The sequence below is a fragment of the Lacerta agilis genome, chromosome 6, assembly GCF_009819535.1.
Source record: "Lacerta agilis isolate rLacAgi1 chromosome 6, rLacAgi1.pri, whole genome shotgun sequence".
NCBI lineage: Eukaryota > Metazoa > Chordata > Lepidosauria > Squamata > Lacertidae > Lacerta > Lacerta agilis.
The window spans coordinates 41,459,908-41,476,485 of NC_046317.1; the positions used below are offsets into that span (position 1 = coordinate 41,459,908).

General features: G+C 38.6%; 1 protein-coding gene across 4 annotated transcripts in view; it reads left to right on the forward strand.

The window, feature by feature from the left end:
- The window catches only part of BEND5 (BEN domain containing 5), a 449,709-nt gene that overhangs the window by 418,134 nt on the left and 14,997 nt on the right, over positions 1-16,578 (forward strand). For 2 of the 4 annotated variants that reach the window (XM_033152183.1, XM_033152186.1), the window contains 2 exons: positions 7,013-7,146; positions 15,821-16,193. In XM_033152183.1, coding sequence (XP_033008074.1) covers positions 7,013-7,146; positions 15,821-16,193 — 507 coding nt within the window. The remainder of the gene's footprint in view (positions 1-7,012; positions 7,147-15,820; positions 16,194-16,578) is intronic. The other 2 variants (XM_033152185.1, XM_033152184.1) reach the window with 2 other exon arrangements.

A 16,578-nucleotide genomic window follows, 5' to 3' on the forward strand; every position in this document is an offset into this window, starting at 1 on the left:
AGGTGGCCAAAGTATTGGAGCCTCAACTTCAGGATCTGCCCTTCCAGTGAGCACTCAGGGCTGATTTCTTTAAGAATGGATATGTTTGATCTTTTTGCAGTCCATGGAACTCTCAAGAGTCTCCTCCAGTTGATTATTTAGATCAGGGTTTATGCTTAGGTGTGTCACAGAAACTGATTTGTTGTTTCTGATGACTTGCTGTGGAAGGACAGAAGGAGTGTGATACTGATAATTTTTTGGATACCTCAGTGGCATTTGATATTATCAGCCACACCATCCTGGACCTGGTTATTGGAATATAAGCACTTGGTGGATTCCAGAAGGTTGTCCTGGGGCCCTGTAGCTGTGGTTAAGGACAAAGGTCCAGCTGTAAAATGGAGCTCAGTCCAAACAAGATGGGATTTTTAATTTATTTAAATATTTTCAAGTTACACTTCAAGGTGGGATGCAACCTAAAGCAGGATCTGTTGGTAAGTAGTCTGCCTGACTGAGGATCTGTTCTGCATAAGGTTGCATGCCCTCTTAAGTCTGCAAGTACTGTTAGACCCATCCTTTGCTATGAACACCCAAGTCGTGCTGTGGCACACAGCACTTTTCACAAAGTACTTCAGACTAGAGTGCCAGTTGCTACTCCTTCTGAGCAGACGTAGCCTGGCCATGTCCTTGTACCATTCAGCCTTGACAACTACAATACATTATGTGGAGCTGCACTAGGAACATAGGAAACTGCCTTACACCAAGTCATGTTATTGGTCCATCTTGCTTAGTACTTTCTGTTTTGACTGGCATATGCTCACCACCATTTCAGCTAGGGAACCTTGCATCCCTACCTGAAGATTCCAGGGACTGAAACTGCATTCAAGGCAGGTGCTCAACTACTGAGCTACAGTTCTTTTTCAGAAGTGTCTCATATTGAGAACATATCTACCGTGCTTATGATAGGCATGTGTTATCTTGCCATCTTAATTGGCTTCCTATATGTTTCCAAGTGGTGGGTTGCCTTGATCCCAGGATTTATAGGTTATGCCAAAGACCACCAGTTCTGATTATCTGTTGAGAGATCCCCCCCCCCCGACTTTTGCTTGTTTAGGTTAGGTGATGTGCCTTCTCTGCAGTAGTTTCCAGTCTGTGGAATGATTCCACTACGTACATGCTGGATGATTTATTTATTTATTTTTACTAATTTCGTCTATGCCATGCAAAAATGGCTTTAGTTTATTGTTGCTTTTTCAGTTCTACTGCTTTTATATCTGAAATTTCAACTTGATTGCTTTTTGTGCTGCCACATGTTATTTTGAACTTGCTTATTCATATTAGTTTGTTTTGTTTTTATTGTTAAGCTACATGTTGCTAGAAAATACCTTTCTGAAGTGGGATAATACAAGTCTATCAGGTAAATAAACAAATCCTTTCTATCTGTGCTGTGAAAAATCACAATCTTCTATCTGTGAAACAGCACCCCCCACTGCCATACAGGTCTTGCAGAATTATAGAAAAGTACTTACTGTATATTCTGGCGTATAAGACTACTTTTTAATCCAGGAAAATCTTCTCAAAAGTCGGGGGTCGTCTTATACGCCGGGTGGAGAATCTGCGGTCGAGTATATCTCAAACTCTACATTTTAACAGGAAAAGTTGGGGGTTGTCTTACACGCCCAGTCGTCTTATACGCCGGAAAATACGGTACATCAAGGATAAGAAGGAAGGCAAAAGAGGGAGAGAAAAAAAGCTAGCCTTTAAAAGGCCTGAGCTACTGAGCTATGATTCAAAGACTGGAAAGAGTAAATTAGTATCATCACTGCTCCTTAGTTAGTTGTCCCCCCCCCCCCGGTGAATACAAGTTAGTTTGTAGCTTTAAAATATTATTTTTTAGTACGGTATATCTCCAGAGTGATATACTTGCAGCACACAAGAATCCCAAGGGCGTTGTTATCTGAGAAAGATACACATTGAGCAGAACATTCTGGGGGCATGCATCGAGAAGAGGCTCTTCTTTCCAGGTATCCATTCTCAAGTTTGGGCATTATAAGCTGGCAGCTGAGGTGCCTTTTTAAAACAAAACAAAACAAAACAAAAACAAAAACAAACTGTTTTATAGATTCAAAACCAAAATGTCCTTTACCCTTTTAGGATTCTTTGATCCCAAAGACATGCTGAAAAGTTGGGGGTTGCAGTGACCCTGTTGACAGGACTGAGAATTAACAATCCTCTGTGCCGCAAGAACAAAACCTTATATAATCTAGAATAACGCTCTGTATTCAAAATGCCAAACAGCAGGATTTCTGCTAAACACACTTAGGGCAAGAAGCATTTCAGGTCACAGGATTCTTTATGCAATCAGTAACATTAAAAATCCCCATATCTGTGTTAAAACATGAGGTGAATATCATATCTGTTGCAAGACAGGAAGTGAAGCTCTAGCTTGTAAAAGGTACCTGTTGTTCTATATATCATTATATATGCTGAGTACAACATACCTAGATGCTAAGTTCAATCAGTGCAGAACAAATGGTAGTTAACAACAGTGACAATTCCTGATTTGTATCAATTATTTAATCAGGGTGGCCCACTGCAAAGTTTTCACTGCTAGACTGTATTTCAAATATTTGCTGTAATTTCCCCCAGGATGTGACTTTGATTTCATCATGTATATTTTACCAAAAGAACAACATCCTTCTATGACTACAGCATAACAATTAATTATTCGTATCCAAAATATAGATAATTCAGTGGTGATATTGATGCAAAAATTAGTTTTTTTTATTGTCAGAAACTTCAAGCAAGTGCTTCATACAGTCTTTTAAAAACTCTTCCCTTCCTGGTTGGCTGGAGGTGATTTTTACCTGCTGCATGTCTGGTTACAAACGTGATGTAGGAAAATAACAATTCTCAGTATAAGGAATGATGACTCTCTATTGAGAATGCCTGATTTGGGGAAGACCCTACTCTTCTGAGGGGTTCCCCACCTCAAAAGCATTAATACAGAATTTCCCACATTCATTAACTCATAGAAATGTAGAGTTGGAAGGGACCCGAAGGTTCATCTTGTCCAATTCACTGCAATACAGGAATGACAAGGATGACAGCAGTTTGGACTAGTGAAGTGAAGGTTCTTGAAGTAGGCTGAGTTAGCTGTCTACCCCTTGCTCATAATCTTGCTCTTCATTCATTTATTTCATGATTGTAAATATTGAATCTGTACAAAGTGTGGTCCATTCTGGCTGAGTTTTGTGAGCTGGGAAATTACATATTGCAGTGTGTATTTCAGTTACTTGATAGGTACCGGTATTCTGTCTGTGACTGAGGTGGGTAATCTGTGGCTCTTAGATGTTGTTGGACTCCCAACCCCAGTCAGATTTGTCAGTGATCAGAAATGATACACTGATGGGGTTTGAACTTAGAATGGCTGTCAAAGAAAGAGAGGTGAGGCAGCTCTATGAAAAGGATGAATTTCATGTGATGGATCATTAGGAAAGGGGGTGAAATATGCCTGATACATATATATAGTACAACTGTGCTTGAAATACTTTGTCTAGTTCTGGTTGTCACATTCAAAAATAGTTTTGTAGAGCCAGAAAACCACAGCTAAAATTATTGAGGGGCATTGCAGTGTTTTGATGAATAAAGGGGGACATGATAGTCAATAAAACCATGCATGGTGTGAAGAAAGTGAATATGGAGCCCCCCCATATATATTGTTGGGAAAGATTGAGGGTACAAGGAGAAGGGGATGACAGAGGACGACATGGTTGGACAGTGTGTTCAAAGCTACCAACATGAGTCTGACCAAACTGCGCAAGGCAGTGGAAGACAGGAGTGCCTGGCGTGCTCTGGTGCATGGGGTCATGAAGAGTCGGACACAACTAAACAACAACAACAACAACACACATGAATTGTTGTCACTCAATGAAGCTGAATGGTGCGCGGTTCAGGACAGACAAGAGGAAGTATAGCACAGAGATGTATGGAAGTTGCTACTGCAAGATGCAGTGATGGCCAACTTGGATGGATTTAGACAAATTCATGCAGGATTAGGCTATTGTTAGCTACTATACAGCACAGCTGTTATTACTCTTTCGAATCAGAAGCAGGATGCCTCTGACTACAACTTGCTGGGTAACATGAGCGGGAGAGTATTTTTGTGCTAATGTCCTGCTTATGGGCTTTCATAGGCACCTGGGAACAAAATGCTGACTTGATGGGTCTTTGGAATGATCCATTCAGAAGCTGAAAGGTTGTCCAGTTTTTTGCCAGTTAAGCAATATTTTCCCAAGACATGCCATGCCTAATATAGTCTAATAATTCCCCCAACCTGGTGCCCTCCAGATGTTTTGGTTTACAGCCGCCCCCTCAGCTGTGACTAATCAGGCGTGATGGGAGTTGTAGTTCAAAACATCTGGAGGACACCAGTTGGGGAAGACTGGTTTAATGGACATAAAATTTCAAAGCATAAAAGATGCTATTTTACTGATAAAATGAGGTTAGAATGTTTGTGCTGGTTTTTCCACAACATATTGTAAACACATGATTTAATATATTTTTAGGAGTTGCTGATTAGGAAAAGAACATGCACCTTGTTCCACGAACACATTGTGTTCTAAGAAAAAATTCCATGAAGCTCTCTGAAACACTTCCATGTGGATGCTGCTAGTACCGTATGTACTTAGTTTCATTTTCCTAAAGCAGCAGCTTTCAGTGGGCTCACAAATGGTTAGTGTTGACAGTGCAGAAAAGGGAAACAAAGGTAAATCAGGGTTTAATGAGGAGCACAGCATTCATTAGAGATGAGTTACACAGATGAATGCAATTCTTTTTTGTCAAAGACAGAAATGGATCTCTCAACTAGTGAAATTGTATCCTGAGGCAGAGTAAAGAAAATACATACAAAAGATGCAAAAAAGGAACCAAGAGAAGCTAAAGTGAACTGCAGATAGTCATAAGAAATACCAAGCTAGATGCAAGAAGTAGTGATGAAATAAAATTCTAAACAGCAATCCTTAGAGTCCTCTTCTCAGTGCGTTTTATAAGTCTGCCATTTTTAACAAACACACCAATCTGACTGCTAGGTCTGGATAATCGCATTTTCATTTCCACAGAGAAAAAATGTAAAGGAGTCATCAGATTGATGTTGTCATATATATGTAAGGAGCAGGAGATTAAAAATGAGAGAGTGGGGGTGGGGAAGTTAGGTTTACATAGAAGAAAGGAAATTAGAGATGAATATTGATCAGAATTTTAAGTTCGCCTCACTCATATAATACTAAATAATCATAGGTAAATATATTAAAATTTGCAGGGGTATACCAAAGCAAACTTCCTTTCTTTACAAGATTTATTAGACACCTTTCAAAAGATCAAAGATGCATACAATAAAAACATTGTCAAGTAAAATCAGTCCATTAAAAATAATAATTAGAATTGATCCAAAAATCAAGAGCAGCAGAGCAATAGATAATAGAATCCCTTGATAAAAGCTGAAAGAGGACGAGAACAAAAAAGCATTAACAAATGAAAAATATATTAACCATCTTTCGGAAAGCAAAGGGAGATTATGCATCTCAGTAAGCAGAAACATCAACCTTGTTTGATTTCTCAGATGTGTTGACAATATCTGCCTTGGTCCCAAATTATGTGTTGCTTGCCAGGAGCTGAGTGACAAATGAAAAGTATAGGAAGGAAACTTTATCAGGGGTGATATGGGTTCTGAACAGTCTGCCTGGAAATTGCACTTGAAGGCTCCAGAGTTCAGCAAATAAACATGCACACTACTGTCTTGGTTCTCAAGCCACTGGACTCCAGTGGTGGCCTCTGCTTCCAAAAAGCAGTAAACATACGGTAGTTAGGATTGGAAGAGGTCCCATTCAGGCCTCTGCCTGTCCCTGTGATCCAGAAAGGACAGTGCTGCTTGTTGTTGCCACTTAATCTTTTCCTTGCCAGAGCAAAGGAAATGGCATATTTATATATAATGAAAATATTGACAGTTTTATTTTGAATTGGGCTCAGTAAAACAAGGTCTAACTCCTTTCCGCAGCAAGCCCACTTGCCTGGATATTTACCAGTGGTGACGTTGGTTCAGTTTGTACGTCACATTAAACCATAGTGTGTAATACACACTGCACAGACATTCCCACAGCACCTCTCCCTTGCACCTCCTGCTACCACACGGCAGATGAAACAACCCAGAGTCTGTGTTGTCATGTCATCTGAACCTAGGCTCATGGTTTTTCCTCCAAACAAACCATGAGCTGTAAGCTAATAACAAACCTTGGTTACTGTTCATGGTTTGTTTGGAGGAAACATATCACAGTCCAGACTCTGGCTTGCTTTGTCCACAGTGCAGCAGGGGGAGAGGAAGAGTGCTGTGGGAGCTTTTGAGCACCATGCACTAGTACATTAATGTAGAGAGCAAACCGGGCAATTGACAGTGGCAGTGACAGCTTTTTTTTTTAAAGCAATGCCATAGTGATAATGTTGGGAGAGTGGTCTCTCTCTTTTTTTCCACCTGACTCTTGTAAGTTGAGCTGCTACCTGCTGCAGGTGTCAACAGTGCTGAAAGAACTTCATTTCACAGTATGCCAGCTGCTTGGGAATTTGCTATAACTGTTCTGAGAGATGGGGGAGAGGTATTCTTAATGCATATACGCTGGAGGAACATCAGCATATCTTCTTTAAACATTGCCTCTTTTTTGTTTTGGTAAAGGACTTGCCCTTTTGTAATAGGAAGTTTAAAATTTTCATACATTTAAATGAAATAACACAAATACAAATGTGGTGATTGCATTTTTCTGTCTTGGAAAATACAGAATTAAAAAATGTAGAATTACCTGTGGCATTATTCATTTTGGTGTTAATGTTTAGAGTCTGTGGAGCAATTGAATTCCACTGCACGCTGAAGACAGTTGAGCATGGGAAACTTTAAGTGGTCTGGCCTCAGTGATACAGCATTTGAATGATAAGTTTGATGAAAAGTTTGATGAATTTGACCATTTTTATTTTTATGTAAATTTTACAGAAGATAAAACTGATCTTGAAAACAGTGTGATGCAGAAGAAAATTAAAATCCCCAAGCTTTCTCTCAATCACCTAGAAGAAATAGGAAAAATTACAAATTATGGGAATGAAGATATGGAACTTAGACACTGTAAGGTATTGGAAGTTTTTTTGTTGCTCTTTTTTAAACTTTGTGTCTTCAGACCTTAAAGGAAAGCATACAAAGCATTGTATTACTGGCTACGACTGATGGGAGTATGAATGTGATCAAGACCCCTGAATTGCTTTAAATGTCTCTTTTGTAAATGCATGGGGCTTTTTCATCCTATTTGCTCAAGTTCCTTACTTTTGTCATTGTTGGACACTGTTCCACTTTGGCCCAAAGAGTTGTTTTGCTAGTTTTTTAATTGAAGGTCAGCAACAGGGTTTTGTGAAAATGAGTTTTCAGCGTTGTTACTCAATTTGCACTGTAAATTTTAAAAAAAGTTTTACGACACTTCCTGAAAGAAACTTCTCGTTCACATTCATGTCTGGTTGCCTTTTCTTCCCTTCGGTTACTGGTGTTAACTGGTTAACACCAGTAAATAACTTCATAGTGGACTGGCATTCTCTAAAATGTGGCATGTGGATGAAGTATGATACATGTAATCCATGTGTTTATGGGTTTGAGAGTATCAGCACCTGCCTTTTCTAGATGTTGTTTAAAAGGTCTAATCTTAACAAAATAAAACCCCACAATGAAATATATACAACGTAATTCATTCTGCTGTTGAAGGGGAACATCCAACTCCCTCATCCTATCAGAAAAGGATTTCCGCTTGTGCAACGGGCTTCTCCCCTCTCTCCTCCCTCAATATGCACCCAGTGCTGTGGCCAAATCTGCTCTAGAGAGTTGGGGGAATCCCCTAGAACAGATTTAGAGTGTGCCTGAGGGTGGGAAATAAGAAACCTCTCAGGGTTGTTAAAGGAGCATTGAAGAGCTAGAAAAGGACCTCTCCAAATTGGGTATTCACCCAGTGTGGCAAAATGGTAAATGCATTTAAGTGCAAACTAGTGTAAGGTGATGCATGTAGGGACAAAAAAAGCGTAATTCCACACATATACTCTGAACTAGAGGTGAATGACCAGGAGCTTGGAGTTGTAGTAGATACCTAAGTGAAGATGCTGACCCAGTGTGCAACAGCTGTGGGAAAGGCAAATTCCATGCCAGGGATCATTAGGGAAGGAATTGAGAATAAAAGTGCTGATACCCAAATTCATGTGGTCAATTAGGTTACTGTGACAGCTTTGGGGCTTCATCCTATGTTTTCTGTTACTAGATGGAAATTTTAGTAGCCTACTTCACAAGGAGCACATGGTAAACTGAAAGTGTCACATAAAAATATCACTATGAAACATAAAACAATACACAGTGTGCTTGTCTTTTTAAGTGACTGGCTGAGCAGGAAAATGTGCTCAGTGATTTTAGTCTCACCATCTGGAAACTATTTTTTTCCTCAGTGGATTTAGGTAACGAAATACACTGACCTTGAGCTAAAAGTTCTCAGGAAAATTCCTTCCTGATTTTTGTCAGGATGCTTCTAAAGACATGTGCCCTACAAACAGTTCTTGAACTCATCTGGTTTAAAAGTAAATGGAGTGAATAAATGCTCAAAATGAAGAGATCTGTGATGCAGTGAAGAAGCATCATACAAAAAGTGCACAACAGACATGCAAAAGTGTTTTAATGTATGTTTGTATTCCAAGTTTTGCTTATGTGATAAAATGGTTTGTGGGACACATAGTTCTATGGGTCATATTATTTGCCAAGCTTTTCCTTTTTAGCCTGCTACCAGGTACTGTGTAATAATCAGCCTTTTATATACTGAAGAAAACATTACCTGGCCCTCCTTGGCCAATACATACCAGTACTCAAGGCTGCTTGTGCAGGTGTACTTCATTTTAATTCTAGGAAAATCAGATAGGGAGCATATGCATGCACATTTTGACTCTTTTAGAATCATGATGACTGCCAATGTTTTCGTTAGAGTCAGGGAATAGGTGTTTGGCTTAGTGACAACGTTATAGAGAAGCAGCATATACAAAAGCTATTACGTACGTATGCCACAGGCATACAGTTGGTTTTTTAAGTTTGCAGTGTAAGTTTATTTTATTTTTTTAACAAGAAAAAATGGTAGAAACATGATAACCACACCATATGATCAATCTACAATAAGAATTGTAGATCAGTACGATGTGATGCACACATGCAGCCAACTATTAATTTACTCTTCTGGGAATAGCTCATAAAGGCAAAATCATGTGAGATTGCCAATGTATTTTTTCCTCAATGCCTGTCCCCTTCCCTCACCATTTTTATTTTTTTATTTTTTAAATCTGCCAAGCACGTAAAGCTGAATGCGCACAAGTTAAATGTGCACAAGTTGCGAGTTCCCTGTACAGTATTTACATTCTGCTTTTACATTGGACTTCATGGAGTCTCCAGTCTTATTGCCACCAATACTGCCACATGCTGGGCCCAGGAAAGCACATTTTGATTCCCTTCAACCAAACTCAAAAGGCAGTCTCACCGGATATGCCTTTTTCTGAATTACAGTTGCTCCTCATTAATTCTCCCACACACATTTCTTAAATCTATGTGTAGGATAATCCATTAACAATACATAGAAACTTCCATGCTAATTTGTTCATTTGCTTGTTGATGTAGTACACAGTATTCAGTGTGCTATGAAATGCTATACCTACGGGTATGGCAAGTACAGTATTGCCCCGAATATAAGCCATACCCAAATATTTTTGTTGTTGTTCAGTCGTTCAGTCGTGTCCGACTCTTCGTGACCCCATGGACCAGAGCACGCCAGGCACGCCTATCCTTCACTTCCTCCCGCAGTTTGGCCAAACTCATGTTAGTAGCTTCGAGAATACTGTCCAACCATCTCATCCTTTGTCGTCCCCTTCTCCTTGTGCCCTCCATCTTTCCCAACATCAGGGTCTTTTCCAGGGAGTCTTCTCTTCTCATGAGGTGGCCAAAGTACTGGAGCCTCAACTTCAGGATCTGTCCTTCTAGTGAGCACTCAGGGCCGATTTCCTTGAGAATGGATAGGTTTGATCTTCTTGCAGTCCATGGGACTCTCAAGAGTCTCCTCCAGCACCATAATTCAAAAGCATCAATTCTTCGGCGATCAGCCTTCTTGATGGTCCAGCTCTCACTTCCGTACATTACTACTGGGAAAACCATAGCTTTAACAATACGGACCTTTGTTGGCAAGGTGATGTCTTTGCTTTTTAAGATGCTGTCTAGGTTTGTCATTGCTTTTCTCCCAAGAAGCAGGCGTCTTCTAATTTCGTGACTGCTGTCACCATCTGCAGTGATCATGGAACCCAAGAAAGTGAAATCTCTCACTGCCTCCATTTCTTCCCCTTCTATTTGCCAGGAGGTGATGGGACCAGTGGCCATGATCTTAGTTTTTTTGATGTTGAGCTTCAGACCATATTTTGCGCTTTCCTCTTTCACCCTCATTAAAAGGTTCTTCAATTCCTCCTCACTTTCTGCCATCAAGGTTGTATCATCAGCATATCTGAGGTTGTTGATATTTTTTCCGGCAATCTTAATTCCGGTTTGGGATTCATCCAGCCCAGCCTTTCGCATGATGAATTCTGCATATAAGTTAAATAAGCAGGGAGACAATATACAGCCTTGTCGTACTCCTTTCCCAATTTTGAACCAATCAGTTATTCCATATCCAGTTCTAACTGTAGCTTCTTGTCCCAAATAGAGATTTCTCAGGAGACAGATGAGGTGATCCGGCACTCCCATTTCTTTAAGAACTTTCCATAGTTTGCTGTGGTCGACACAGTCAAATGCTTTTGCGTAGTCAATGAAGCAGAAGTAGATGTTTTTCTGGAACTCTCTAGCTTTCTCCATAATCCAGCGCATGTTTGCAATTTGGTCTCTGGTTCCTCTGCCCCTTCGAAATCCAGCTTGCACTTCTGGGAGTTCTCGGTCCACGTACTGCTTAAGCCTGCCTTGTAGAATTTTAAGCATAACCTTGCTAGCGTGTGAAATGAGTGCAATTGTGCGGTAGTTAGAGCATTCTTTGGCACTGCCCTTCTTTGGGATTGGGATGTAAACTGATCTTCTCCAATCCTCAAATATATACCCAAATATAACCCACACCTTTAAAATTGGGGGGGGGGAGAGAAAAAAAAGAAAAAAATACCTGAATATAAGCCACTCTGTTCCTTGCTGCTCCTGGCTGCATACTGGGGGATGGGGGTGGGGGTGGGAGCCGTGCTGCGTTGCCTGCGGCCTTTCCCCTTCCTCACTCTCTCCTTTCTCAGCCTTGGGGAAGAGGACGGGGGACTACTCACGCACGGCGCAGGCGCCGCTTTGCTGCGCTTCTGGTACTGTTTACCCTGCGCTCCTGGCTGCATATCGTAAGGTCATGAATATAAGCTGCACTTTAACTTTCCACGGTCGGAATTTGGGGGAAAAGTGAGGCTTATATTCAGGCCAATACAATATGTTTTCTCATTAATGCTAGCTATAGTCAACATGGGAAGGAACACACCCAGTAACCCAGATTGTCAAGTTGTTTTGAAAATAGCTTAATGTCTCGGTTTAAATCACTAGTCAGTAAGGCTTGATTTAAATCACAGTTTTCTACATAAAGACTAATTCTTGCTAGTATAACTTTAATATGCAAGTAGATGAAGATTTTTAGAATAACAACTTTTCATATTAGTTTTTTATCCCCAGTTTAATAGGTTAATCATTCATATTTGGACAACTTTTCTGTTGTACTTAGGAAGGAGAAAAATAATCATTACCTTAATAATAACAATTTAAATAGATTTATTAGATCCATTCCACTCCAAACAATCAGAAAAATATTGTTTCTATTCTATCCACTGAACTTCTTGAAACTTAACACTGAAGGGGTTGATTCTGTATTCATAGGTTTGTAGAACAATAGGATTAAGGTATTTTTCTCAACTCTGTTCATGTTATAACATTTTTGCTGTGAAGAAGAGGCATGTGATCTCTGCTGAGTCAAATTCAGTTTTGAGAACTGCAAAAGTAAACCAAGCATCTGTGATAATATCTTGTAGGCAGGGAAACTGCCCAATAATCATACAAAAACCTCTAGAAGAGCATAAATGACATTGTGAATGGATTAATGGAATTTATTTACCAAAAAATTAAACATATACAGCCTTATTCTACATACCGGTAATTAAAAAACTAATCTTTATTTCATGATTGAATAACCTTTGGATGGTAATATATTTTCACCAAAAAGCATTTTATTTTAAAAAATCCAATTTAAATAAAAATATCCAATTTAAACAAAACTGATTTAAAAAAAAAAAAAATCATTGATTTTTATCCACCCTGGTCAACAGCTTAGGTATGTAGGATATGCTGTATTTCTTATTTTGGACATCTTGATGTGAAAAAAATTAAGGTCTTATGACAGGTATAATGATGACCTTTTTTGCATAAATAGTATTCTTAAAAGTTTGAGCTGCTTGATGCCCATGAAGCACAATTGTCATGGTTGCATCTTAGTTATGATTGTCAGTGAAAACTGATGCAGCAATATGGTAGACTATAGCCTGCAAACTTTCATCCTTCCATGCAGTAAGGTTTGCTAAAGTGGTTCTTTATTTTTGCCATAAAAGAGAAACATTTTCCTCTGAATTGTAATTTTGTGCTCCATTCCAAATATTTTAATAAGATGAGAATGACCAGCTGCTTAGTGGCACTATTTCACATACTGTACTGTGCCCACAATCTATATAGGTGTAGTTATATTTTGCTGAAAGTTGACACCTCGTCACTAAATTGTGCCAACGAGCTCAACAGCCATTAAAGGAACATCCTTTAGTTCTTAGATATAAACTGTGCCATCAAATATTGTTGCACTATTTCCTATAAAATTATCAACCGGGCAACATTTCAAGGAAGTCAAGAGATGTTGTGAATCCACCAGAGAACTTTAGAGCACTATCAAGAGGATTCAAAACAACCCCCAAAATAACAGGATAAGATTGCCTTCGAATAATTCTCCCCCTGTGGCCTATTAAAAGTATTGGCAGAGAATTTCTGGATGCAGTGCAGAACAGTATATTATCAGAAAATACTGTTTTTCTTTTGATTAGTTAAATACAAAAAAGATACCCCTGTGTTGCAAACTACAAGCAGGATATGAAAAAAGGCAACACGTGGACCAAATAATGTAGGGCAAAATGTTTCTTTATAATGTCAAATAATATGCAGCAAAATTTCTTTATAATGTCAAATAATATGCAGCGAAGACAGTATTCCGGATGTAACCACTACGGCTATGACCACTACTCCACGTAAGGAGCATGTATATTAAGTTATGAACTGAAGAAGATTACACCGAAACAGTGTACTTATCCAGAATACTGTCTTCGCTGCATATTATTTGACATTATAAAGAAATTTTGCTGCATATTATTTGACATTATAAAGAAACATTTTGCCCTACATTATTTGGTCCACGTGTTGCCTTTATTCATATCCTTTCTTTTGATTAGATCAGTGGATGTTTTGGCATTTGGGGTTTTTGATTAGAGGGACTGACTCCTTTAAGCATTCTGCACACTTATTATTCAGCAGATGGTTAATAATTTTGGAAATGCACTTGGGCAAATACCTGGACTTAAATACACTGGACCATCTGAAAGAACTGATAATGCTTTCACTAGCGGACAAAAATGTTAAATATGGCTCTTCATCTTTCAGAATTAATATGCTGTCAATATCTTTCTATTTGCATGCATTTGGAGTCACACCTGCTATTTTCTTAGACTCGTCATCAAGGTTTCCTCTAGTTGTGAGAAGATCAACTGTGGAACGGTAGAAGAATAATTCCAGTCGATGCATGTTTCAGTTTTGAATTTTGCATGATTCTTCAAATTCTATAGTTAATTGGAAGTCAGACCTGGATTTTCTACCCTTTTCAGAAACTGAGCTTGTAAAATCCTGGATTTTATACTTCACAATTACATTCTTATTTTTACTTTACAAAAATAATTACCCACTCTTCATTACTGCAGGCACTGCCAGAGTGGACTACAAGACTTGAAATAAGACAAGTTTCTCTCTCTCACTCACTCTCTCTCTCTCCCCCCCCCCCACACACCATTTTAAACTTGCAAGAGAAGTTACAAAATTCTAAAACAATAGGCAAAACACTATTGTTTGGTATACTTGTGTAAAAAGATATATCTTCAGAAAACATTTGAAGTTCAGAGCTGTATGTTCTTTAAAAATAGGTGTGGCATTCAGATCTCTCTGTTGGTGATGACTAGAAAATAAGGAAAAGTAAATTTTGCAGCTCTGACATTCTTCCCACTCAAGAACTGTGCACTGACCATTACTGTTAACATGTATAAAAACATGCAGTTTATTGTTCATGCACATACTATATCTAAATATGAATTTAACATTTGGTACATCCATGATTTATGATTCTGATAAACTCTTTAGTGCTATTATGACAGTATATTGACATTGTTTTTATTCTGCATTTATCGCCACATTCTCATTTTGTTATAAATTTAAAATAAACTTCTAATTCAACATGAAAACATGGGGTGTTTGATATTTTTGCATTTACTAGCTACATATGTAGTGCTTCTCTATAATGTTGCCCTAAGCCCAAATAATGCAGTTTTATCATGAAAACAGTTATTATTTTAAAGCAAACTATTTCAATTACACATCTCCTTTGCTTGATGCTAAAATGAGGCACAAAGTAGCTGTAAGAAAGCTTAAGTACTAATACTGAAAGTCAAAGGAAGGGCAGATAAATTTGCCTTGGAGACATTACCTCAGTTGAGCTATGGCTGATTATTGCACAGTACTGGATAACCTGATGCCGAATGAAATTATTTCATTAATGATTTTGTTATATTGTGGAATTATTCCACTCTGTTAATTGGTTTGAGCTTTGATGCCCCCCAATTAGGTTAATGGTGTGAAAGTTGTGGCCATACCAGTAGCGTACAAAAATTTATTTTAAGTATGTATGTATGTATGTATTTCCCACCTTTTACTCCAAGGATCTCAAGCTGGTGTACATGCTTCTTTCTCCCAATTTTTCCCCTCACAACCACCCTGTGAGGTAGGGTTGAGAAACAGTGACTGGACCAAGGTCACCCAGTGAAATTCATGGTTGAGTGGGGATTTGAATTGCTCTCCCAAGTCCTAGTCTGACACTAACCGTTACCTAAATGCATACTGCACTGAGAAAAATGCACTGAGAAAAATATAGTTCTCAGCTGATGGAATGAAAGAACACAATATCTATGCCTATCCCCCCCCCCCCCCCCGGGAGCATTCAACACTTAATACTGTTGTTGAAAAATATCTAGGTGCTAATAACTTTCTTAGTTTGTGTGTTGAAAAAATAAATTTCATACAAAAGGCTCAGTTGAAAAGCTCCAAAGGAGTTCATGTAAACAAGTGTGCTCCCATTCTCTTCAGCATACTAAGGACTCTCTGCATTGTGGAGAATTCCCACTGCCAATTGTCCACAACTTTTGACTAGCTTTGGTAGGCAGCCCAATTTGGGGTTACCATCAGCCCTGCCTTCTCCAAATACTAACTTGAAAAGATTGTGATTATTTATTATTATTATGGTTCAATAAAAAATAATGACTTCATATTTAGTATAGTTCATTATAAGCACATTGTTTACTTGAGGACTCTGGTGAATTCCCGTTTTAATTAACTATAGATCTCTGTAGCATGCTATGTATTATATGTTAACACAATGTTTGTTGTAACACACAGAGACAAGATGGAAGGAAACAAAATGAAGGTACGCACAAAAGCATTGAAGCAGTTGTTGCGCGCCTTGAAAAACAAAATGGAATGAGTCTCAGCAATTCCTGTCCTGCAGCAACATTTATGGAAACTTCAGAAAGGATGAACAATATGGACGATGCTGTAGTTCCTCGAGTTCTTTATGAAGAATTGCTGCGAAGCTATCAGCAGCAGCAGGAAGAAATGAGACACATTCAACAAGAACTTGAGCGAACAAGAAGGCAGCTTGTTCAGCAAGCAAAAAAGCTAAAGGAGTATGGGACATTAGTGTCAGAAATGAAGGAGCTCAGAGACTTGAACAGACGGCTACAGGATGTACTGCTTCTCAGACTAGGCAGTAGTAAGTACTTAGATACATGTGGGACAAGTTCTTAAATAATTTAATTTTAAATTAGAATGGCTGAAATAATCACAATATAATTTGCTTCATTGCATATGCCAATCTTCCATTTCATACATTGAAAATTCTGTATTCATGTTCCTTTTTTTCATTCTTTTTATTAATAGAAATTTTCATCCTGGTAATATTGGCATGCTTTTCCAGGGCTACACATAGCCATGCTGTGCTGCAGCTGTGGAAACATATTCTTTTTGAAAACCACTTTGAGGTTTTATTATAATCAGGCAGTATATAAATGTTTAGAAATAAATAAATATATCTCTTCCAACCCAAACCAGAAAAAAGTATGCAGAAATAGAAGAATCTTTCATAGCATACTGGTGCT